The 26,099-nt window shown below is 42.1% G+C and overlaps 1 protein-coding gene across 2 annotated transcripts in view; it reads left to right on the top strand.

Annotated features, from left to right (window-relative positions):
* Nucleotides 1-18,443, top strand: part of Ptdss1 (phosphatidylserine synthase 1) — a 49,482-nt gene extending 31,039 nt beyond the window's left edge. For both annotated transcript variants that reach the window (XM_005368147.2, XM_013354112.2), the window contains exons 9-13: nucleotides 581-646; nucleotides 5,676-5,775; nucleotides 12,536-12,604; nucleotides 13,603-13,672; nucleotides 14,582-18,443. In XM_005368147.2, the coding sequence (XP_005368204.1) occupies nucleotides 581-646; nucleotides 5,676-5,775; nucleotides 12,536-12,604; nucleotides 13,603-13,672; nucleotides 14,582-14,691 (415 nt within the window). In that variant the 3' untranslated portion in view covers nucleotides 14,692-18,443. The remainder of the gene's footprint in view (nucleotides 1-580; nucleotides 647-5,675; nucleotides 5,776-12,535; nucleotides 12,605-13,602; nucleotides 13,673-14,581) is intronic.
* The last annotated feature ends 7,656 nt before the right edge of the window (nucleotides 18,444-26,099 follow it).

Below are 26,099 nucleotides of genomic sequence, written 5' to 3'. Positions count from 1 at the left end.
TGTACCCCTCGCGGTCCTGAGTTCCTTGCTCGTGCTCCCCCTCCTTCTGCTCCTGATTTGGACCTTGAGATTTCTGTCCGGTGCTCCAATTTGGGAATACTCTTTGCTAATCTTGTCAGCAACATTCAGAGCCCTGTCATGCAGATAAAGTGAAGTGCAGCCAGGGTCCCTCCAGTTTCAGCAAGGGAAAGATGTCTCCGTTTTTACCTGTACAATCAACACCCATAACCCTGAAGATACCATAAGAGACAGTTGAAGAAGCCTGGAGCTGACCTTCTGAAGTGGTCTCCACTCTCCAGAGAGGCTGGATCAGGCCCAGACTGACTTGCTTACGGCTGTGGGAATGGTGCTGGACCAACGCTGTCTTTGCCAACACTGTGATCCTGTATTTAGAATCTCTTACAGGAATGTTTGAATAGCCCTGGCTGTTCACTTGAGTAGAACTAGACCAAGCAGCTGTAATATGGCAAGCAAGGCAGGGCAGGTTTTTTTTTTTTTTTTATCCCCTCTGGAAAGTGCTGCTGTTGTGTAGAACCTTGACCTATTGAGGTTCTCATGTATTCCAACTCTGCTCTTTCAGACAGTACTATGCTTACCTCACTGACACGCAGTGCAAGCGTGTAGGGACACAGTGCTGGGTGTTTGGGTGAGTATCTGTGATTGTGGGGGTCTCAAAACCATTTGAACCCCTAAATTTCGTAGAATATTTCTTAAGAGTCTTCTAGTGTAATTCCCCATCAAGGATGTTGATCAAGTTCAGAAACTATTTCTTGAAGAACTTATAGTCCTTGCTTTACAAAATGAATTAGATCCAGTATGGATCAGTTGAATTCCTCTGAACATATTTGAGTTTGGGATATCTGTCCTGGGCTGAGCCACACCTCATGTTATTTCAACCTTAGAAGGTCTCTGTGAAAGAACTTAATGCATCCCAAAGTATAATTTTATTGCTCCAAGAATTAACACAGCCACCTGGTTACAAATTGTGGGTACAAATGTTGTTAGTTAATATACTGTTGACTATTTCATACTTCTGTTTCCCCTTCAAACCCTCTTATGGTTGAGCCTCTTTTCTGTGTGTCAGGTAAGTCATTTTGCTGCTTAAACACCAAGGATCTTTTTTCACATCCAGAGTTCAAGAGGATCTGGGTAAATCTATATAGGAAGATGAGTCCCTGAGGTAGGAGGTAGCCTAGGTTCAAGATCTAATCTGCGTTCTAAATTGAGTATGACAGTTTAGAATAAATTACTTCAGGCAGAGTTAGAAATCAATGCACACTTGGTTAAAATAGGTGAGCAAAATATAAAAGAAGCTGTCATGCGAAGATGATCCAGAGATGATTGTTTTGATTTTTGCCCTCCCTCCCGAATTCTCCTTTGTGTGTATAAACATGGCACTAGGAGATTCTCTGTGGTTTTAAAGAATAAAAATGTAGATATTCAAGTTAGAATTCAGTAAGTTCTTCTACACACACACACACACACACACACACACCACCCCCTAATCCCAGGAGATAAAGGGCCATTGTCACCCGTTTCTTCTGAGTCAGTGGGTGAGCCTATTTTTCTGCCCAGGTGATTGCAGCTTTAAGAGTGATCAGGCGGATTAAGTTTCCTTTGTTTAGTGCTATGTGGGAAAAAGGAGAATTCCCATTTCTACGATTCTGGTGTACTCTGACAGAGGATGTCCTCTGATGTCATGTGGTCATGTTTAGTTCTGGAAAGGAGGGGTGTTAGCAGTTCCTTCCCATGTTAATTGAAGGAATCTTTCCAGCCATGAGCTCTTTCCTCTCAGTTAGGAATTCCCCCTGCCCGCCATGTGCAGTTTTTCCTTCATGTTTAAGAGTCTTCAACAAAGATCTTCTCCATAGATGTGTATTAGTTTACTAGTGGAAGGAGACATGGGTCAGACAGGTGGTGCTGTGACATTTTCCTTCCAATTGCATATCCAAGAAATATAGTCCAAGTGAATAGGAGAAACAGCAGAGTCAACAAGGCTAAGCATGGCAGAAAGCACTGTGATAGAAAGTTGTACCTTACTGGACAGTGATTAAAATTGAGTTCCAGGGTCTAGAGCAGTAGTTCTCAACCTTTCCATCACAGCCCCTTTAGGAAGAGCAAATGACCCTTTCACAGGGTTTGCAATCAGATTACTGCATATCAGATATTTACCATTCATAACAGTAGCAAAATTACAGTGGCAATAATTTTATGGTTGGAACTATATTAAAGAGTTGCAGCATTAGGAAGAAAGAGTTCATCATTTAAGAGCAGATGGGGTACTGCTTGACTCAGATGAGCATTGACCCAGACTTTAGTTGTGCTAAGATTGGTGGCACATATTTTGCTAGGCCATGAGGATTGTCCTCTGCCCAAACTGGAGGAATTTCCTGGATCAGCAACTTTTTCCATTCCCTTCTAGGGAATGGTTTGGATTTTGTAGGTGCAGATATTCCTCACTTATCGGGTAGGCTATAGTTAAAAGCTGTAGGGTTTCTCAATTGCAATCTAGGAGAGTCTCTCCTAAGAATGACATTGTTGTCTGAAACTTGTTCAAGAGGTCCTGCCCCTGTAAAGGGTAGGGACACTCAGAAATAACAATACAAGAATGAGTCGCAGTTCCTTCTCCTAGGTTAACAGTCCAGTTGGTTCATTTATATTCTTTGGTATCCTCTGTTGCCCCTTTTACTTCTGTTGTTTGGTAGGTAAGGGGACCTAGAAGCTCCCATAATACTGAATGCATACCCCCCATGTCCAGTCAGAAAATTTACAGGTTACCCCGAATGGTGAAGGTTACAATTAATTTCTCTAATTGATTCTATATTTTCAATGATCTCCCCATGTGGGATGACAGTCAGCAGATTCTCCACACCCTTTTCACTCCTGAAGAAATGGAATAGGTTCTCACAAAAGCAGCTGAAGTACTCCCTGGAAGGCAATTGACCATGCTCTGCCAAGACAGAAACCCATATTTCTGGGTAGCAGATGTGAAGCAGGACCCCGATGAATCGTTTTCAGCTTTCCTGGATGTCCTGAACACCTGTCAGTTATCCAGTCCTATAGACCCAGAGGACCTGGCAAATCAAGGCAATTACCTTGGCCTTTGTTGCTCAGTCAGTCCCTGACATGCATAAAAGATACAGAAAATGGATGGGTTTGCAGGAAAGAACAGGTCAGAACTATTAGACATAGCTCTAAAGATGTCTGATAGCAAAGACAGCAAAGTTCTTTTAATAAAGAAGATGGGGTATCCCACTGTGGCTGCATGACAAGCCCCAGCCATTTTAAACTCTACCCATGCATGCCACGATAAAAAGAGGAGATCTTTACAAAAGGACCAATGTGCCTACTGCAAAGAAATGGATCACTGGAAAAATGAATGCCCATGCTGGAAACAGGCAGTTTCCCTCAAACCCAAGCCAATCATAGTTTTAGAAGATTTGTGAGGCTAAGACTTCTTTGAATTAGGCCCCTGGGTTTGATTCTTATCACCCACACCGACTATAACTCCAGTCCCCGGGGAATTCGATGTCCTTTTCTGGTCTCCATAGGCATGGGTATACATACAGGCAAAACACCTATATGTATAAAATAAAAATGAAGAAAAAATAAAGTAAAAATGAAGCAGAATGGAAAAATCACCAAAGTAGGTGTCAAAGGAAAATTACAATTTAGTTAAAGACTTTAATTGCTCTTTTTTTTCTAGAATTGGGGAATACTTACTCTGTAAAGTAGAACAAATGCAGTAAATTGAGGAGTATAGATTCATTTTAATGGAGATTAAAGGGTGGGGAGAAAGCAGAAACAAAGAATAGAATGATTATCTCACGGCATTATGCTCCTTTAAGATAAAGATAAGGAAACAGAATCATAAACAAATATTTACTGTTGACATTAGGTTGCTTCAGTTTGCCTTCCTTATAGGGTTAGGTAGAAAGAACTTCCTTATGCCTATGAAATTGGCCTGTTTGGCACATTTTACAATTTTGTAATCTCTAGTTCCAGTTTCTTAAATCAGATAAATACATTGGTTTCTACTTGGTTACAGAAAACTTCTTTGACTGACTTTTAACCTGCTCTATTGGGACCTGAGACAAGGCCTGTAATTTTTGTTTAATGAGGGTTGCACTTATTTTTATGAGACTTGTGTTTAAATGTGTGTGTGTGTGTGTGTGTGTGTGTGTGTGTGTGTGTGTGTGTGAAAATGAAGTGGTTTGTTGCCAACACTAATTGGCTGTGACCGAATCTTTTTTTTTTTTTTTTTTTGGTTTTTTGAGACAGGGTTTCTCTGTGGTTTTCTTAAAGGAGAAGGGTTTCCTCTGGCTCATACCTTGAGGGTGCAGTCTATCATGGTGGGAAAGGCAGATAGTAGAGACCATCAAGGCAGCAGGAGCTCACGTCTCTGTGGACTAGGAAGCAGAAAGAGGACATGAAGTAGAACTAGCTGTAAACCTCAAGGCTTGTCTCCTAGAGGTCCACTTCCTCTAGTGAGGTTCTGTCTCCTAATGGTTCCATATTCTCCTAAAACAGCACTACCATCTAGAGACCAAGTATTAATATGTAAACATGAGCTTCTTGAGGGGGGACATTTCACATGTAAACCATAACAGTGTGCTTTTTGAAAAGAAACTTAAATCTAAGTGAACAGTCAGAACTCTCCTGCTGTGCTCAGTTTGGATGACTGACGTGAAGATACTCATACTTGGGTCCTGGACTCAGCCTTGTTATTGTTTCAGCGAAAGAGTGACTTATTAGCACTGCAGGCTCAAGCTGCCATCCAGTGTGAGATGATGGCCTAGACTTCAAGATTGGCATACTAACTATTTTGTAAGAATTTATGAGTTTAAATGATTCTTAAGCTTGGGATTTTGATGGTGGTGGTAATTAAGGAGAAGTGGTCTCCAATATTTCCAGATGGCTACTATTTAACTTTGGGTACAGATAGGAAAAGAGAGAGTCCCAAACTTTAGAAGTTAGTATCATTTTCTCTGCTTTTCTGAAGTGAGTCTAATTGCAAACAGTCTGCTTAGAACCAGCCATGTATTTGATGATGGCTTTGATTTTTGTCTGCCAGTGGACAAATAATAATATAGATATTAAATAATATAGATATTAAATAGCACCACTTTAGAGAGTGTATGCTTGAAACAGAATCCAGACAATCAATTATTGGTGAGTGAGCTGTCTCTAAGGAAACTGAAATAAAAAAATTAGATTCTGTTGCACACAAGGTTTCCTTAGAGGTTTATAGACATTTTCTTAATAACTTAAGATTGGACACTAGTCTAAAGTTTGACTAAAATACAGCCATATAGCAGTTTCTAGCCCACAACAACCAATTCTGTAGCTGCTGAACTCTGACAAAAAACTGAACCCCCTCTCAAAGATAGTAGATTTTCTGTGCTTCAGAGAGTCCCCTCTCAGATGATGCTGGGTGTTTGTAGATTTTAAAAGCCAATGGGTCAAGATTTTAGAGAAAAGAAGAGGGAAAAAAATATTTTCAGAAAAAAGTGTGGTGGGGAGGAACTATGTCATTTTGTACAGTACCTGCTACCAGTGTCTGGAACAGAAAGCTTGACCATTGACTTTGTGACTCATCTGTTGCACGTTTCTGATACTGGATATCTTCTAATAAGGCACACTAACATAGAAGTTCTTGTTTCTTGTCTGCTTAGGGTCATTGGTTTCTTGGAAGCTATTGTTTGCATAAAATTTGGACAAGATCTCTTCTCTAAGACCCAGATACTCTACGTTGTATTTTGGCTTCTTTGTGTGGTAAGTTGTTATTCTCACACCCCAAACTGTTAACTAAACTCTCTAGCTGTCTCTAAGGAAACTGAAATAAAAAAATTAGATTCTGTTGCACACAAGGTTTCCTTAGAGGTTTATAGACATTTTCTTAATAACTTAAGATTGGACACTAGTCTAAAGTTTGACTAAAATACAGCCATATAGCAGTTGGAGTGGGTCACCTTGGCCATTTCCAAATAGATGCCTCAGCAGGTACACCACCTGTGTGATTATTTTGCTTCTGGGAATGTGTCTACATGAAGTGAACCTGTGAGGACTTTGAGGCAGCAACAAGGACAATTTCCATGCCCTCTCCTCCATCCTGTCACTGTGGCTAAAACATACATGTCATTATACATGGGTTTTATACAACGTGGCATCGCAGAGTGGTTTTGGAAGCAATCAGACCACAGGTGTTCTGCTTTGTAGACCACATTTCTACCCCAGAGAGGGACCCACTCTGAAGAGAGGAGCCCAGTGGATCGTCAGCCCAGAGCTCCATCTGTTTATTTCTGTCCTTTACTCTCACCTTTGAAATCGAAGTGTTGGAAATTTAGGTAGCTTAATTGTATTCAGGTCTTGTGCAGAAACCACAGATGGCATGAATTCATGAGTTCAGTGGTCTCATTGTGTCTAGAAGACACTGTTTCATCCAGGCTTCCCTGACCTATACTTCATATTTTTATAATTTCTTTCCATTGTTATCCACCCATCCCAAGTCGCTGTCATACCTGTCATGCCTCTTGCTCTGTAGCATTTCCTTATGTCTTTAGCGCACCCTCCCTTGCAGTTTGAGGGAGAAAGCAGCTCTTCTGTCCTATAGATTTCTTACTGTCTTATCACCTTCATCCTGTCCTGTAATTAGCACACATCCTTGATTTTCTGTAAGGTGTTTTTGTTTGTTTTATTTTGTTTGTTACTTTCGCTATATCTGTTTTGGGGGTTGAAGGTTAGAAATTCCAACTACATTAGCACCTCATGTCTTGTTCTGCCCTTCTTGATCTTGTGCAGTAACAGGGAGTGGGTATCTCCAATTTAATTAAAATACAGAATTAATAATTAATTGATTAAAGTACAGAATTAATTGTATTTTTCTATCCTAGTAAGATTAGAAGAAAGAGTGAGTTGGGGATATAAGGTGTATGTAATGTTTTGTTTCTGATCTCCTTGGATTGTTCTCTGACGTGGTCGCTTCAGGTTTGGATTGGAATATGTCCTGCCTGCATGGGTAGAGGGCTGCTCACCTTAACTGCTATTGGGAAGCCCTGGGACCACAGCAAGGATAAGCCAGAGTACCCAGAGGTGGTAGAGGATACTTCTTACCACAGTGCATGGGGCCAGCCAGTCAGCATGTCATACCTGGCTATTCTAGTCCTAACCTATATATTGGAGTTGATTTGTTTATATCTGCATCCACAACATTTTTCTTTGTGAGTATAAATAAGCTTAATATTCTTTTGCTACCACTGTCATGAGTACCACATCTGGTATCAGGTTTCTCAGGAATCTCAGTTAGTGTGTAAAGAATGAGTATATAAAGTATGTAAACTTGGAGCGGCAAAGACTAGGCATATCCAGATCAAGGGATCAGCTTGAGTAGACATGGAACTGGGAAAGGAAAGAAGGAACATTTGTAAATGAAGAGTGCACTTTTGTTTCCCAGCCACCAAGAACCAAATAATCACACAAAATCTATATTAATTACAACACTGTTTGGCCAATGGCTCAGGCTTATTCCTAGCTAGCTCTTACATCTTAAATTAACCCATTTCTATTATTTTATATTTTACCATGAGGCTCATGGTTTGTTACCTTACATCTTGCTTCTTGGGTGACTAAGTGGTGTCTCCCTGGTTCTGCCTTCTTTCTTCCTCCATTCAATTTAGTTTTCCTGCCTAGCTATATTTTGCCATTCCATAGGCCAAAGCAGCTCCTTTATTAACCAATGGTAAAAAAAAAAAAAACAAAAAAAAACCCAACTAATCATAGCATACAGAATGGAATCCCACATCAAACACTGAAGAGGATAGGAGTTTCATGTATAGGAAGGTCTATGCATACTTGTGTTGATGGATGAGGGCCTTGTTCATCCTGGCCGCTGGCTAGCTTACACCTGAAATAACCACACAGAAATTGTATTAATCAAATCATTGCTTGGCCCATTAGTTAGCCTCTTATTGGCTAACTCTCACATCTTGATTTACCCATTTCTATTAATCTGTATATCTTCATATGGCAGTGGCCTACCAGGAAAGATTCAGCATGTCTGTCTCTGGCGGCTCCATGGCAGCTCTCTCTGACCCTGTTTTCTTCCTCCCAGCATTCAGTTCTGTTTTCTTCACCTGCCTAAGTTCTGCCCTATCAACTAGGCCAAGGCAGTTTTCTTTATTCATTAACCAATGAAAGCAACATATAGACCTCCTACACCATACTTGTAGTTGGGTCTTCTAGGATTTATAAATGAGGAAAGATTGACCGGGCGATGGTGGCGCACACCTTTAATCCCAGCACTCAGGAGGCAGAGGCAGGCAGATCTCTGTGAGTTCGAGACCAGCCTGGTCTACAGAGCTAGTTCCAGGACAGGCTCCAAAGCCACAGAGAAACCCTGTCTCGAAAAACAAAAACAAACAAACAAAAAAGAATGTGATTTGATTTTTGTCACAGAGAAACACTGTGCAGAATGGAGTCTTGAGGAAGGATGTTAAATTAGAGTATGTTGCTAGGTCTATTTGAAAAGTGACAGGTGGAAGCGAAGCAGAGGCATTAAGAGCAAGGAAAGGACTAGTTGGTTTGTTAATTGTCCTGGAGATAATTGCATAGGACACTTGCCCTGTGATTACCCTGGGGTTTCTGGATTGGGTAGTAACAGGCCAGGGCACATGAGAGCAGCCTATAACAACAGTTCTGAGTTGAGGTGAAATTTACAGATGAAAGTATCTTATCTCATTGTCTGCCTCACTGAAATTTTCATCTGCTCAGTAACATTGGAAAAGGCTTGCTCAGGGGTGGGCTGAGCCAAGCTGTACCTATGTAGGACTAAGAGACACCATGAAATTATAGGAAGAGTTAGAAGACACTCTACAGGAACTTGAGATGCTGCCTAAAGATGGGATTCCATGGAGCAGGTGGATTTAAGAGGCCAAGTAGAGCTTATATGACAGCCATAAGATGACAGTGAGACTCTGAAGACAGGCAGAGTCCCTGATTGACAAGATCAAGTATGGCAGGCAGTAAGAGGACTCAGCTTGAAAAGCAACCAATAAGCTAGTCAGCTTCCATTCCTGTAACAAATATCTGAGCAATTCAAAGAGAAAGGTTTATTAGTCTTTTGGGGGCTTCTATCTACGTCATTTATCCCCATGGTGTAAGCACAGTAAGAACAAAGAAAAAAGAAATCTGGCCTCATAGCCAGATGTGTAAGAAAGGGCTCTGGCCTATTCCTTTGTCAGCCACATTTGCTGAGTATCCTCTGAAGTCAGTGTCCTTCTGAGATCTCAAAGAAGGGAGTCTCAGTTCTCCAATCGTCTGCCCCCTTCTTTACCAAGGAGGTTGCAATAGAGGCATGGTAGCAAGAGAAATATGAAACCTAATCCATATGCATGATAGAGTTTTGAAGAATGTGAAGGAGAGATTCATCAGCACCTTTAAGGGTAGCCCTCTGTGACCTAAGACCTCCTGTGTTCTGCCATTTATAGGTTCCTACCACTTCCCAGTTTCAACAAGCTGTGAGCCAAGGCTAACATGGACCTCTAGGGACATTCAAGACCCAAAACATAGCAAGTTCCACTGCCTTGCATGTTTCACAACCAAAAAAAAAAAAAAATGGAAATAAGATCCCAAGACTTTTCATACCAAGGCCTTTACTTCTCCCTCTCAGAAGTGAGACAATTGTTATTCAATAAGAGAGCAGTAGGTTACACTGTGGCTACCATAGTACTCAAGAAACAAAAGCCCTAATTCTTTCCTCTGCTTGGCAAGGCACCACACACAGAATTTGAGATTAATGTGGAAGCCAGCAACTCATGTGCTGGCTAATGAAGCTGTAGAATAATCATCATATATTTTAATGTTCATTACCATATTGTAAAGCCAAGATGGATTCTGCATGCTCACTAATGCTGCATCCATGGACACAGACTCACAGTTTTCTATTCTCCCTCATCCCTCTTTAAACAAAATCTATGCAATTACTATTTTAAATCCGGATCTTGACATTTTAAGTGGGTACCTGCCTACATTTCCACAGGTATGCAAACCAATAAATTAAAAGCTTTTGTGTCCTGAACCAAGTAGACTATAGGCCTCTTATACTAGGTGAAGTGGTAGATTTGGCAACCCCATTAGGCCCTCTGTGTGGTGACCATGAAAATGGCACCTTTCCTTTGCCACCTGTCTGTTTTTGCCTGGTCCTTCTGCAGAACCAGCTCTGTCTGCTGTTTCTGGTTGGAGAAAGCCCCAGCTACAGCCTGAAGGCACAAGCTTGGAGATAAGAAATTCAAGAGCTTGCACAGCTGCCCTCTGGTGGTCAGAATGTGCAATAGCAGGCCAGTGGAGGTGTTGCGTCCTCCTCCCAGGATCATTCTACAGCCAGTTCTTTGGGAAGAATTGCCTAAACTCCCTCACCCAGTGTGAAGCTTGGGACATCCTGTTGTGCCCTTGTAAAAATCCTAACACATTGGAGGTTCATATGTGGTTGTACATTTCTGCTTGTTGCTATTTTTTTCCTTCCATGAGAAATGGCAAATTTAATGTTGGTATATGTTAGAAAATTTGGACAAGTATTAGAATATGTTGGAGGTTAGAAGTTGTTTACATTTTATAACTGCAGTATATTCATTCAGGGCATAGTTTTTGTTGTGAGGGAATATGAACTTCTCTTTAAAACTCATCATGTAGAGATCTGCTAGTTTGCATGTGGACTGGGTTTTGTGCTGTCAGTCACCATGCCTTGCATAGCCAACTGAAGCACTGAGGTGCCTTTCTTTTGGGTTTGTAGGAGAATACTGACTTCAGAGACTTAGCAAATGTTGAGACATGAAGGAATGGGCTAGAGCTTAGGCTCCAGTCAGTAGGGGATAGGGTTACAATTCTGCTGCTTTTGCTTGTCTGCTTTTCACCTACCATTCTGTGTCTTTTCAGGGTGGGTGAGGCTGGCTTCTGATACTCTCTGATGCCTTGGTTTCCTCAGAGGATGGAGGCGATCTATAGAGGGATCTCAGTAGAAAGATGTAAAACATAAAAACAGTATCTTATTAGATCAATTATATCTTTAAAACTTGGACTTGGTCTATCAAGAAACCTATGTTCTGACTCCAGCTTTTCCCCACATCACCAGAGTCCCTGGAAGGCATTCACCTCTCTGGGCTTTTTTTCCCTTTTTGTTAATGTGGGAAGATTAAGACTCTCTGAAGTGCCCTTCTAGATCTAAAGCTCTGATTCTCAGAAAGAACTAAAATTATTCTCCTGGGAAGAGAAGGTCCTGCCATGATTTCAGACTTGTCCCCTTGGTTGAGATGAGGTGATAGCTAACAACATACCCGAGTGTTCATAGGAAATAGTGTGAGCTCTCTGGGCAGTAGGAATGGCTGAGTATAAGTGTTCTGGAGAGCAGGCTGTTTTTTGTTTGGTTGCTTTTGTTTTCTGCACTTACTCTTTCTGATCCCTCCTTGCCCCCTCATACCCATTTTCTGCTGACCCTCTTGTTCCCTTTACCCTTTGCTACTCAGTCTGGGCAGCCAATGACTTTTCCTAAACTTAGTTTTTTTGACACATTTTGAAAATTTGATTCTCAATATCCGTGAGAGATGGGTTCCATGCTCCCACCGTTGGGATACACAAACCCAGTAGCTATTAATTCGTACATTCTCAATGTTTGCAGAGTGTATGCATGTCCTCCTATAGCATTTAAATCATACGTAGATAAAACATAAATACTGTATAACTTGTTTTTTAGGGAATGATGATGAGTATTTAAAAACGTTTATGTTTGGTACAAATACATTTTCTTTTCTCAAAATATTTTTGAACCAGTTTGTTGACTCTGAGGATGGGAAACTCTGCATGCAGAGGGCTAATTATCTGTGCTTTCGTTCTTTCACTGGCGTTTTATTTAAGGTGTAGCACTGGCTTGGTGAACAGTCAAGGTTGAGGTAGAGATGCCTGGCTTCTGGGTAGCCACTCATCTCACTCAGGCTGTTTCAAAGTATTTTCAGTCTCTTTGTTTTCCTGTCTACAAAAGCAAAAGCAACAGGGGTCAGAGTGAGGAAACTGGCACCAAAAAGCCAGGGCTGTAAGTGTGGCATTGTTGCTCTTGCTCGGTCAGTAGGGATGCCTTCCTAGGCCTTGTTATGATGAGGCTGAATGAGGCTTTTCCATCCAGAAGTTTTCTTTCTTAAGCTGAGTTTCTGGACTCTCTGGGTAGAGCCACATGTCTGGTCTTACCATAGCCCGTCTTACAAATGGAGTAGATATGGCCTGCCCAACCCCAGTCCACATGTCTGGTCTCACCATAGCCCGTCTTACAAATGGAGTAGATGTGGCCTGCCCAACCCCAGTCCACCAAGCCTGGTCATGCTCTCCTCAGTCTCGTCTCTGCCACATCCAACCATCTTGAAGCCTTGACCTGAAGACAGATGGCGGAAAGGCACTGAGCTATCTTCTGGATTCTTCCAGAAACCCAATTTCTGGGAAGTGAAGTATGTGCACTGTTATTTATAAAGGGGCATTGCGTTTTTCTCTCTTTCAGGCCTTCACCACGTTCCTGTGTCTGTACGGCATGGTTTGGTATGCAGAGCACTATGGCCACCGGGAAAAGGTAGAGGAGGAAAAAGACTTGACTTCATTTAAAAGACCCAGCGGGTGGCCCAGACACTCAGGAGGAAATAAATAGCATAGCAGCCTCAGGGAGTGATATCAGTCCTGCCATATAGAAACTTAACATGTCAGAATGTGGCCTTGCTACACAGCTGTGCTTGCTTGTAGCTGCCCTGGCTGTTCAGTATTTTTTTTTTATCCTCCTATTGCAAGGTGTTTAAATCTTAGTTATTTACATCAAATTTTAAAAATTAGCGAAAACAAATGTAGAAATGAGAAACCCCTGAACCCGTTCTCGAGGTTGTCTTATATTCTGGCTCTTTTGCCTTTTTATATGTCCCAGTCCAGGCCCCCACCTGCACTGTCTGCCCCTTACAGTTAAAGTAGAGAATGATTTGAGTAAGTTTTAACACTAGAGTAGTCCTGGGGATTATTGTATGTGGGGTGCGTGTGTTGGTTCGTTGTTGGTGTGTGGGTTTATTTATGTGTCCAGGAGGATGTGGGTGGGGGAGATGTTTTGTGGAGGCCACAGGCTAACGTCAGACATCATCAGATATCATTTTTCTCTGTGCACTTGTCCACTTTTTTAGTCCCTTTCACTAGTTATAATAAGCATGAAACACTCTGCCAGGCTTTTTAATTTGTGTTCTAGAGACTGAACTTAGTTGTCAGACTTTTACAGAAAACACTTTCCTGACTTAGCTATCTTTCCAGCTCTCTTTTTGTTTAAATAAAGATAAAGTCATTCTTTATTCATAACTTTGAGCTTGGATATCTGTGTATGTATGTGTTATCATGGTCAAACCCAGGGCCTTGCCCGTGCTGTATCGCAGCCTCAGAGCTCATGCTCTCTAGAAGGTTGCTTCTGTGTGGGTCTCTAGCTGAGAAGTACAGGAGGAATCTTTGTCACAGTCAGCCAGGGCTCACTTTTTTTTTCATCCTGCCATTCCTCTCAGGACTGACCTAAAGTTTACTCACTAAGCCTGTGTCTCTCTCTAGACCTACTCAGAGTGTGAAGATGGTACTTACAGTCCAGAGATCTCCTGGCATCATGGGAAAGGCTCAAAAGGTAACAACTGTCTTGCCCATTGTTTAAAGCGTTGTTGAGTCACCTATACCCTCAGACTTACTGTGGAGATTTGGGGTCAGTATTCATCTCCTGAACTTCAGTGAGAAGTCTCAAATCTACTTACCAAATCTCACCTGCCACTTACTAAGAAACACAGTTTTCACAGACTCTGTCTAGATGGTTGCTTTGTGAGATGAGTTTCCACACTGGGTTCTGCTTTCCTCAGGCAGGAAGGCAGGGGACTTCAAGCTCCATAATGGGAGCGCGCGCACACACACACACACACACACACACACACTCTCTCTCTCTCTCTCTCTCTCTCTCTCTCTCTCTCTCTCTCTCTCTCTCTCTCTCCTCTCTCTCAGCTTTCAAAGTAAGTGAAAATGCTTAGAGAGGGCTATGTGCCCCTGAGAGGGGGCCTTTCAGACTGACCTTATCTGGTTCCATCCAATTACATATCAGCCCTGGGCACTTCTGTTTCTCCAGTAGAAAGAATTCATGAATGGAAGATATTCTGCTTATGAAGAACGGCTTAAAAAAAAAAAAAGAAAAAAAAGAAAGAAAAGAAAAACAGTTCAGATTCAGAAAAGTTTGTAGTGTGACAAATGCAGACAGGACTCTGGGCCTTTGGGGAATGGAGTAAGTCTTTGGTAAATATTTCTCATGGAACTAAACCATAACTCTGGGGGAGAGGGCAGAGGGCAGTTAGACTTGGCCACTCAGGCTCTATCAGAGGAAAGAGTCAATTAATTTATTGATGAGGCCACTAGAGGGAGAGCAAGTGTTGGGTAAGAGCTGGCTTCTAGACAACAGGCTAGGGAAAGCTAGAAAGGGAGAACCACAGATCTCATGAACCAGCAGCAAAACACAGAGGTCCCTAGTGATGGTGTGTTGGCTTCCTTTGGACAGGTTCTGAAGACAGCCCACCCAAGCATTCAAGCAACAATGAAAGCCATTCTTCCAGAAGAAGGAACCGGCATTCCAAGTCCAAAGTCACCAATGGAGTTGGAAAGAAATGAAGGAACCTAGTTAATCTCAGATGTTCCAGAGAGTGCCTAGACATGAGAGGGCAACAAAACACACTCAGACCTTCCTATGTGGAGATCAAAATGTACAGAACTTACAGAAGGAACAGAAGGGACTTTGGGGATCGTGATTTGAGAGTGTAAGTCTTGTCTCCCATTGCCCTGAACACATGTTAGATTGGCCATGGCTTGGGGTATTTTGGCTACAGGAGGTGTCTTCTAACTTCAGCACATGCCGTGTGGTTGCTGATCTCTATACAGTGTGCTGGGAGCACAGGAGAGCTGTTTGCTCCTGGTTGCCAGCAATGGCTCTATGCTCATGTGTCTTGTGGACGCTGTATAAATAACTTCGTTCAGATGCTGACTTAACCAACTGGTTAATGAACTGCTCAATGGGTTTTATTTTTATGAATCTGCCTTTCCATTTGACTTATTAAGTTCACTTTGCTTTTTTTATCTTTTATTTCATGTTTCAAGTTAGAATATTTAAAAGCTTCCAGAATCCATTGCTGAAATTGGGGTTCCTTCTAGAGAAAGGGTGGGGGAGCTTTTGTGTCCCTACTTAGCATACTCAGTCCCTAGCCACATGACAGATGACCAGCAGTCTAAGTTTGAAGGAGGCTGACTGCTTGTACTGGAGCCTGAGCTTTGGATTGGAACCTGTTCTGTTCCATTCCAAACACTGTTTGTCCAGCCCGAGTATACAAAAGCGACCCTGCTGCAGGAGCTGGGGCACTGTGGCTCCTCTCCTGCCAGGTGGCTTTCCCGTCTGCTTGGTGTTCCTTCTGTGGTGTGTTGCCTACTTTGTCTTTCTGTCTCATGTGAGGTGCTAGTGAGTATTAACTTTCATCTGTGCCATGCTCTCCTAGAACATTCTCCCACCCTGGATCCTTGTTTTAAATAAATCAATTCACATGAAAAACTTCTCAAATATCTGTCTGTTAAAATGGCATTTCTTTATACCTTTTTGATCTTTGAACTGTTTATAAGCAACCTCATATTTTACAGTTGACTTTGGGTTAATAAATATGTGTGTGTTTTATAGGTTGAAAAGAAAAAGAAACAATATTTTAAAAGGGCTTATAAGTATATGTCCTAGTCTGAATGTTCCAGAGTGATCCACAGGAAGTGTAGCCATTGTCTGTCACTATGGTCATGCTTATTAAGTTGGATTTTCTTTCTCCAACAAGTGGCCTGCACAGATACAGACTTGCTAGCCCTTTCCCTTATTTCCTGGAGCACAATGATTTTTTTGTCTTTGCCCCTCTTAAAGGAAAATTTTGAACTATAAAAGTTAGGCAGACTATTTGCACTGGAACCTGAGCTTCGGATTGGAACCTGTTCTGTTCCATTCCAAACACTGTTTGTCCAGCCGAAGTGTACAAAAGCGAACCTGCTAGAGGAGCAGGTCCAAAAATTTGTATCTGTCTTACTGATTCTATGGCATGTAATAGAATCTATGAGGGTTTCCAAGTCCATTTTCCAGGAGAGTTTCCTTCTTCTAAAAAAGAATTCCCTGATGAGAGGGTTAAATGAATCATGAACAGGCAGGGTCACAGTCAGTGCTCTGGGTGACCACTTGATTTAGAGTTACCCACAGATTTACCCCTTCAGCCAAACATGTCCTGAGAAGAGCATCAGCAGCAACTGGTCCACACTGGGAGTCCAGGGCAGGCCATAACTCTCAGCTTCCTCACCGCATCCCATGAATGTGTTTAAAGTGGGACAAAGCATTGCATGCTGCATATACTACCTGTCATTCCCCATCCCTTGTTTTCACAGTTCTGGAATTGATCCCAGGGCCTCCTGTGTGCCAGACAAGAGCTCTGCTGCTGAGCTTTGGCTTTCTTGCATTCCGTTTAACAAGCTTTTGTAAACATGGTATGACTTTAAAACATCACTTTGCTTTGTGAGTAGGTGAGTTTGTTTTGTTTCTGTGCAATTTTGATGAGTCCAAAAATTTGTATCTGAGTTTCCAAGTCCATTTTCCAGGAGAGTTTGGTCTGGTATTGTAGGACTCATCTAGTAGTTGGCTCAGCTTCTCCAAAGGGGCACATGCCCTTTTTTTTTTTTTTTTTTTTTACAACCAGACAGTTAAGTGCCTGTGGAGTTAGTTGGTGGTGAATTTGACATTGCTGTGGTATGCACAAGAACCAAAGTACATATGAAGCAGTGTTTCCTCTCTGGTTTTGTAGGAAACAGCTAGGAAAGCACATAGAGTTCAAAGTTTCTTTTTCCTCTTTGAGCAAGTGCTCTTAGCTGCTGTATTGACCAAACCAACGCTTGACTGTGTTACTGTTACTTGTCTACACCATACCACTGGTCCTAGCCTACATTTCCACCCATCTCTGGAAATTGATCCCAGGTTGATGAAAGTAGAATACATGTTCCAGAGGCATCCTTTAGGGAGTGGTAACTGTTACGTCACCTCATGACCCGCTTGGCAGATTGCTGTCTTTAAAGATACCACTGTTGAGGGTGTAAGGCAGGAGGAAATTTTTGTGTCTTTCACCCTAATTAACATTGTACTGAGTGACGGATCCTCTTTCATTTTTATCATCCTTGATCCCTACAGACTTCTCTTCCTTCCCTCTTGTTCCTTTCACCGCTCATAAAGAAGGCTTGACCCATCCTCAGATATATTACTGCCCTGTTGAGCGTTTCAAAGATACCCAACATCTGGTAAATAACAGTCTTCTCTAGGATTGCCTCTGTGGTAAACTTGCACTTCAAGTTCTCACCCAAGAAAATAAAATTGGTTACATCAGTCCCGCCTTCCTGGTCCCCACTCAGAAGGCACTTGCCCCAGAGCATTCTGAAAAATGTTACCTGCTCTGTTAAGGCCTGCATTTTGGAATTGGATTTCGAGAATATATGGGGTAAACTGTGCACTTCGAGGTCCTCACCGAGAGTGACTAGTAGGGAAGCTGGGCAGAGAGAAGGCTTACTGCTAGATAGGAAATAAGTGGGGCCTTTGGGAGCACACTGCAGTCAAGCCTCTGAACACTGTGTTAACATCCATTGGCTGTGCTCAGTGGCTCTCATAGGACTACTGGGCTGACCACAGTGTTTACCAGGTGAGTGTGACTTAAACATTGAGAAAGTCCACAGGTAGACTCTTGTGCCTCCATATTTCTTATTTCTGTGATGGAAAAAGACCTCTGGCTCCTGCATCCCATCATCCAGTGGAACACTTCTTTTCTTTATGCATATGCATGTTTCTATGATTACATTTGAGATCTGGTTCTTTTCAGTCAGTATTGGAATGACTGGTACTGACGGGCCACAATCTTACTGCGCATCCTAATTACTAGATTTTTGTAACTTTTATTCTAAACCTTATGGTAAGATGATCACAGGTAAAGGCTGCAATATTTTTTGTTAGACTTTGGAATTTGATGCAATAAATAAAATGGATTTTTAATTTTGCCCTTCTGTGAACATAATTCGTTAGCATATATTGATTGTACAAAATACTTGGTTTCATTATGACATTTTCATGTGTGTATACAATGTACTTTGATCATATTACCCATTGCTCTCTTTTGCCTCCCCTCCTGTCCAGATGGCCTATAGTCTTTTCCTAAATAATTTAAAGGAACTATTATCTGCAATAGAAGAGGAAAAAATCTGGACTTGTCTTGTTTAGTTTGTAGGCATGCTGAATTGTAAAAGATCTTTCTTGTCTGTGATGTCCACTAAAAATGCCTTTGGTCTACTTTAAAAATTTCGGTGGTGACTTTGTCTATCCTGCTATTACTTTTCTTGCAATGGGTTGGAGATATTGGAAAGAAAACCCACGAGTTTTGTATATAGCCAAGCTGGCCATGAATTCACAGAAGTCTTCCAATGTCAGCCTCCTGAGTGCTGTGATTATAGGCATGTACCACCTCACCCAGCTTGGTAGAAATTTAAAGCTTTCTGCTGTCTGAGGTGGCATATTTTGCCACATTTTCACACTATTCAAAGGTTTGCTATGGTCCAGGTCCTATCAAGACATCATGTGGCTCAGCTTAGCTTTCAACTCTTTGTAATCTGGTATCTCAGTATTCATGTTGAAAGCTGGTCTTTATGTTCAGTGTCCCTTACTAGCTAGAAAAGTGGGTGTCGAGCCAGCCTCCTGCTCCCAGTCCTAGCAAAGACTTCCAGGGCCTCAGCATGATTGCTCTCTTGAGGCAGAGAAGGCTTCCCCCGAGAGCCTAATAAGGACAGGAGCATCATGAAGAAAATGGAATTTGCTAAAGAGCATTGCTGTCCAGCAGAGTCAACTAGCTTGGGGGTCTCTGCCTATCTGGACTCATGCTTACATATTGTAATATGACCATCTGTTAATTACTGCATTTTCTTTGGTACTGGAATGTTATGATGTTATTGAAATTATAAGGGTTTGCATATTGTGGACTCACGTAGCATGCTGGGACAATAGGAAGGTTTTCTACTAGATAGCTACACCCTCCCTCTCCTAGTAGTCAGACACTCCTGTTCCAGGGTAGAAAGCCCCTTCCCTTTCCTGGATGCTAAATAAAGGAGTCTCTGTGACTTCACAAATCACAAGAAATGAGGTTTGTGTGTCTTTAAAAGAACACAATTTCTTAAAATCTCAAAAGAATCAAAAAATTACATTGCTGTATGTATAGCACACACAATATACTAGTGCCTTTGTCTTGAAGACTTGTTCTCTGTGGGGCTCCTGCAGCTGATCTAGGTATTTCCACTCTAAGAGAAGGCAAACTAGAGAACTTAGTATTTCCCAGTAGTACCTGTCTAGAAAGAAAACCTCATCAGCCTGTGCCATAGAGCAATCAGACTGGTGAGACCAAAGCCCTTTGTTGAGGCAGTGGGCCAAGTTGGGTACAGTACACATTTCTAGTATGGAAGCATTCTGTCGTCCTGCCTGTAATTTGGCCAAAATACCTAGATCAGCTGCAGGAAAAGTTTTGTAGCACCACAGAGAACAGGTCTTTAAGACAAAGGCACTAGGAACCTCTGAAATAACTCTAGATGTGCCTCTCAGAACCCCCATCTTCCCAGCAGCCTCCATAACACAGGGCTTGCTTCACTTGCCAGGTGCCAGAGTAATAGCCCAATTCCGAGGAAAGGCTGTCCCAGATCTTCACATGTAGGCATGTTCTGTGAGTCCTGTCAGTTCAGTGGTATCTGCCTGTTTTCTACAATGAGACGGCATGGAGCAGTTGAGCACTTGCCCCAGACAATGGGCCAAGAAGGAGCTCTCAGTCAATTCAGGGCCCCAAGACTCTTCTTCCAGATGTCTGGACAAACGACTTATGTTTCTGTCCTGTTTCCCATTCACTTGACTGAGCCTTTAGGACTCTACCTACAGCCCTCCTATACAGCGTCATCAGCTCACAGATTTGGTGGACAGTCAGATCTTTGGAGAATCACACTCTTTATGTTTCCCTCCTCCTTTCAGATCTCAGGGCCTCTGGGGTTGCCTTCATTCGAGGTGACCAATCTTCCAATCCATTCTCCATATGTTGGCCACAAGGGAAATGACTGGTACTGGCAATTAGGGTCTCTCCACAACTTTTCCGTCCCTTTGTACCTATAACCTGAAGCGGGCTAAGATGCCATCCCTAGACACAGGGTTCTGCCTCTCCATTAGAATTCTTTTTCTGGAGGGTTGGTGTATGCTGTCAACCTCCAAGGCAATTTGTTCCTGATACTAGCTCCTTCTGCCTGCAGGAATGTGATTTACAATCTGGAGAGGCCATAAAGATCTAACCCTTCCCATCTGAAAAACAGTAAGTATGGGAAAGAATGTAAATTATATATAACAAATTCCTATGGCCAGCAATAATAGGATGCCTGGGATGGATTATTTTTTTAAATAATGGAGGCATATGGCTTTAATTTCTAATGGGCCCACCATATTTCTACAAAGAACAGACAACAGTACAACGTCCTGCTGAGATATAGTGTTTTTCCAAAATGAAAAATAGCACTTCTTGGATGACTCACTAAATCCTTCAAAGTACCCATTCCACACTGATGGGAATGGGACAGTAGGTGGCAGTAACATACTAATACTTGTAGGATTAGTTGTCTGGTATCCGTCGTGTGTGTGTGTGTGTGTGTGTGTGTGTGTGTGTGTGTCCATCCGTGTCCATCTCCCCCACACCACCCCCACCCAGCTCCCAAATTTCCCAGAAGGTTTGGTTAGAATAGTTTTGTTTTCTTTGTTCTTTTGTCAGTGGAGATTCTGTTCAGGGTTCATACTGCTACTGTAAGCAGGAAAAACAGCCACAAAATTGTCCTGAAGCATGGTGGGTCAGCTCAGGCTTTGTTTTCACAAGCTGGGTAGCAGTGGCCCTTGACCAACCAAGAAGGGAGAGAGCCACTTGCTGTGTATATTCCTTCTTTTAGAATCATCAGACTGCAGAAGCTTGTGTGGTGTTGATTTTCCTGGTGTTGAGCATTTTCCCATTCAACCCAGTCTCCTCCCAGTTCAAAGTGGTGGGTGAAAGCTGAAAAAACATGCAGAGCTCAAACTTCCCAGGCTTCTGTCGTAATAGCCTGTCTCTGCCAAAGCACCTATTAAAGTCAACATGTGTCTGTTTTTCTTGATGTGGTCAGGGACAGTTCTGACAGCAGAGCAGTGTGCATAGTGTGTGTGTTGCTTAAAATCACAAGCAAATCCACTCGCAGAATATCCTCACAAACACCCATTCACTCACATACCCCTTTTGCCTTCCTGACATTTCCTGTGAGCCACATTTGGTTCATAAAATGTTAGCCTCAGCTGGAGTGTGAGGTATCCAGACTCATAAGGCTTGAAGGAGAAGGACCATTGCGGTTTCCCAAAATGTCAGCGTCAGTGTTGACCACTCAAATCACCTCAGCTGAGGATCCCTTACTTAGTACTGTCTCTGCTAGAAATGTATACTTGTGTGCATCTAAAATTTCAACAGGAGAAGGAGATAAGTCTAATAATGGTAACAACAGAGAATGTGTATGTTAGCCTCATATTTGAAAGGGAAAAGATAGAGAGGCATGGAGATAATAGCTCAGCAGCTAAGAGTACTGGCTACTCTTACAGAGGACCTGTGTTCACTCAGCACCCATATGGTGACTCACAACCATCTGTACCTCCAGTTGCAGGAGATGAGGTGCCTTCTGACTGCTTTAGCTACCAGGAGCACATGTAATATGCAGGAAAAACACTCATATACATAAAAATTTTTAAAATAGCTTTAAAAAATAGAGGAAATGATATGAACAGAGGCCTGGGACTAGGTAGAAAACTCAGTTAGTAGAGTGCTTTATCAGTAAAGTATATGAAGACATAGGTTTGGTAAAAGTTGGGTGTGGTGATGGATTTGATTAGAAAATGTAGGGATGGAGACAGGAGCTCACTCACAAGTCAATCTGATTGAATTGGTAAGCAACAGGATCAGTGAGAAACCTTGTCTCAAAAAATAGAGGTGGAAAGTGATGGAGGAATTCACTTGATGTTGCCCTCTGGGCTTCCACTTTCAGGCACACACAGAACTTCTGGGAAAATGACTGCCTTAAAATGTGTTGCCATAGCCAGGCGATGGTGGCGCACGCCTTTAATCCCAGCACTCGGGAGGCAGAGGCAGGTGGATCTCTGTGAGTTCGAGACCAGCCTGGTCTACAGAGCTAGTTCCAGGACAGGCTCCAAAGCCACAGAGAAACCCTGTCTCGAAAAAACCAAAAAAAAAAAAAAAAAAATGTGTTGCCATGTGAGTCAACTCACATTGCCCCTGGATTTTCAAATAATGATGGTGTGAACAGCAGAATTGCCTTTTAGGTTTTGTTCAACCACATAAGCATAATTTCTGGTACTCTGCTACACAACTGACTGGCATCATGACACTCACCCAAAATGAATGTTACAGAGTAAGTCCAAGAATGGAAAAAAAAAAAAAACTACAGCATTCACTACTTCTGTTTTCCCATTTCACCTATTTCAGCCCTTGATTTGAGTTTTTTATTTTAAAAAAAGTTTCCAAGTTAATTGATGTGGGAGTCCCCTCTGTGTGCTGTCATTACCATTAATGAATAAAGAAGCTGCCTTGGCCTGGTGATAGGGCAGAACTTAGGTAGGCAGGGAAGACAGAACTGAATGCTGGGAGAAAGAAGGGCGGAATCAGGGACGGCATGGATCCGCCATCAGAGATAGACGTTCTGGAACTTTGCTGGTAGGCCACGCCCTCATGGTGACACACAGATTAATAGAAATGGGTTAAATTAAGATGTAAAAGTTAGCCAATAAGAAGTTAGAGCTAATGGCCTAGCAGTGATATAATTAATACAATTTCTGTGTGGCTATTTCAGTTCTGGGCAGCTGGGACAAACAAGTGGTTCCCTCCTCCAACAGTTACAGAGATGAAGAAAATTCTTCAGTGTCCAGCTAGCTGGTCAGATTGGGAAAGAAAGGGAATATTTCCATTTCCCAAGCAAATTTTGTTGCATCAATAAGTTGTCAGATTTTACTGTTGAGTTGCTGAAGTGACTAGCAAGTGCTGCTTTTTGCCAAAATAATATTAAAAACTAACACTTGGGCTAGGCATGTGACCTGGTTGGTAGAATGTTGGCCTAGTATGCACGAAGCATAGGTTCAACCCTCCTGCACCACATAACTCATAGTGTGCTGCATGCCCACAATCTCAACACTTGAAAGGACAAGCAGAAGTTCAAGGCCATTCTTGGCTACATAGTAAGTTTGAGGCTAGCCTGGGTTACATAAAACTGTGCAATACATGAATAAAAATGAAAACTAACAGTTGAGCTGGGAATATAGCTCAATGGTAGCTAGCATGCATGAGAGTCAGGGTTTAAGTCCCAGTACTACAACAATAAAAAATTTAAAGCTAATACTTAGGCTAACCATGCATTAGGCTAACCATGCACCAATAGCTATGCATAGTGATTCCCGTGGATCATCTGACTTAGATTTGAAGAACTTGTAACTAATTCCAGACTGGATTTAGAATCACAATGGAAACAGACCTCTGAATGTGGGTGTTACCAGAAAGGTTTAACTAAAGTGAGAAGACCCACTCTAGAGGTAGGCTGTATGTATTCATGGACTGAAGAAAATGAAAACAAGTTGAACACCATCCTGCATCTCTCTCTGTTTTCACTCCTTGAACCCCTGCCATCATGCATTCTCCTCCATGATGTTCAAAGTATATGTTCAAAATAGGAGCCAAAATAAGCCTTCCTTTCTTCAGTGGTTTTGTCAGGTATTTTGTTGAGGTAACAAGAAAAGTCACTAATAGAGAGTGATCTCATTCCCCTGTTACTACAGAAGCTTTTGGTCCTCTGGCCTAGGCACATCAACCATGGGGGGGGAGGGGAGCCTTTCTTTTACTTAGTGTTAATTAGAAAATACCTTAAGCTGGGTGTGATGGCACATGCCTTTAATTCCAGCAACCAAGAGGCTACCTCAAAGTTACAAGCCAGCCATGTCTATATGATAAGACCCTGTCTTAAAAAAAAATCAAAGAAAAGAATATATCACAAGGTATCCACTCTTTGAAAATAACTGAAAACTACTGGTCAGTCTTTAGGACTTGGACTAGGGTACGTGCCATGAGCACACTTCCTTCCCCCATAACTGTTTGATTATTTTTGTCAGACCCCAAAGAAGGCCCAGAGTTTCTCCCTTAGTGACTGGTTCATGCATATCACTAAAAAATTCAGGCTTTGTGGGCCCTCTACTTGGGGTTTGCAACCTTGAAAAAATAAACACAAGAAGTTCTTAGGCATAATGTTTCACAAAAAGTAATGCCATGTGGCTTCATTGTTAGACTACCCCTGGAAGTCGTGGAAAAAAAACCCTTGCCAAAGGAAGGGACCTGAAATCATTGGTTTCATTAACATCACAGAAAACCCCCCTCTAGCAACCAGAATAACTCATTTCACCTGCTTAGAGTTCAAACAAGTTATATCTTGTATTTTGTTTCATAAATTGTTCAAATCCCAAGATGTCATCATTTAAAGGAAATGTAGTATTCCCTTAACCTCTGAGCCTTCTAGCCTACCCCAAATTTCTGAATATGGGTCTGATTATCTGTTGCTCAAGGTCAGCAAACTGTCTAGTCCCGTCAGTACAGTCCCACTCTGAGGGGCTACTATTCTTGCTGGCACAGCAGGAGCCATCAGACAAATGGTCTGCTCCTCCTCCTGGACCAGACTCAACCCTTATTGCTTATGGAGCCAACTCTTCCATCCAAGCACCTTCTTTCTTTGTGAGTAACCTTCCTTTGGGGTCTTCATATGTACCCAACACTGTCAGGATTTACTCAGTCCGAGAAAGTCTTATAAGTGCTGCTTCCAAAGTTAAAAAGTATAACCCTTAGTCCCTTTGTTCCCATTGGTCTGCCTGCAGATCCATTACTTCCCTTCTGGGCTTCTTGCTGATAGGGAGTGTTTCTAACAAGTATCTTCCCAGGCACACAAAGCAGAACTGAAGTGTTCTGCTGCTGCAGTATCCCAGTTCCCAGTTTTATTGTTCCTTGCCCTTGAGCTGGCAGTACTAAGGCCATAAGACCTGTCAGTGTACAGGAGCATTTCTGCTCCCATAGAAGTCTCTTCCCTCCTGGTGGGACCAGTAACCACTCTGGTCTTCAGATGGGAGCCATAGTAGGGGTTCCAGAACCTATCTGAGCTACGGAATCTGGAAGGTTGACTGCATCTGCTATGTATCTAAAGGTGTTGGTCTTGCAAAGCTGCTCATTGCTTTAATGAGTACAGAACTCACAAGAAAAGGCACTTCCACTGGTGGTTATACCCAAACTGATGTATCTTTCATCTTGCTAACTCTCCTGCTGGGACCAGTTTAGTTGAATGAACTGTTTTTGCTTTTGAACACAAATGTTCTTTTTCTTGCATTCATTTACCAAAAGTTTACCAGATAAGCAAAAATTTGCCACTGAATTAAACGTTTTCATGTGAATAAAAATGTGGGTTGTTTTTTCTTTAAATGTGTTTACCAGAGGAAACCACTCTCACATGCAACATCCATTTATGAGAGAGTACTTACACTACTCTGACTCTGGAGTAACGGAGCCAAGGACAAATCACTCATGGGCATCAGGGAGAAGCCAACCCTTCATTCTGCAAGATTACTACCCTGTAATCAACCCCCAGTTTCTTAAGCTGATAGGAACCAGAGGGTTGGGTTGTATTAAAAGAAGGCTGAGGAAATAAAACAGAATCATATATTTTCACTCCCTTTCCCACCCAAAGAAAGTTGCTCCCAGATGCTCTGCCTGTTGTGCAGTCTCTGGTTCTAAACAGTTCAAGGAGGAGTTAGCCTGGGTTGTGCAAAATCATGTGCAAAAAAGACATAGAAACGAAGAAGAACCATTGGAAGAGTCTGAGGGAGGAGGGGACTCCAAAATTTTCTAGGT

Source organism: Microtus ochrogaster, unplaced genomic scaffold (assembly GCF_000317375.1).
Source record: "Microtus ochrogaster isolate Prairie Vole_2 unplaced genomic scaffold, MicOch1.0 UNK29, whole genome shotgun sequence".
NCBI classification, from domain to species: domain Eukaryota; kingdom Metazoa; phylum Chordata; class Mammalia; order Rodentia; family Cricetidae; genus Microtus; species Microtus ochrogaster.
The sequence above is the reverse complement of the archived record's forward strand: the minus strand, read 5'-3'. Positions and strand labels throughout refer to the sequence as shown.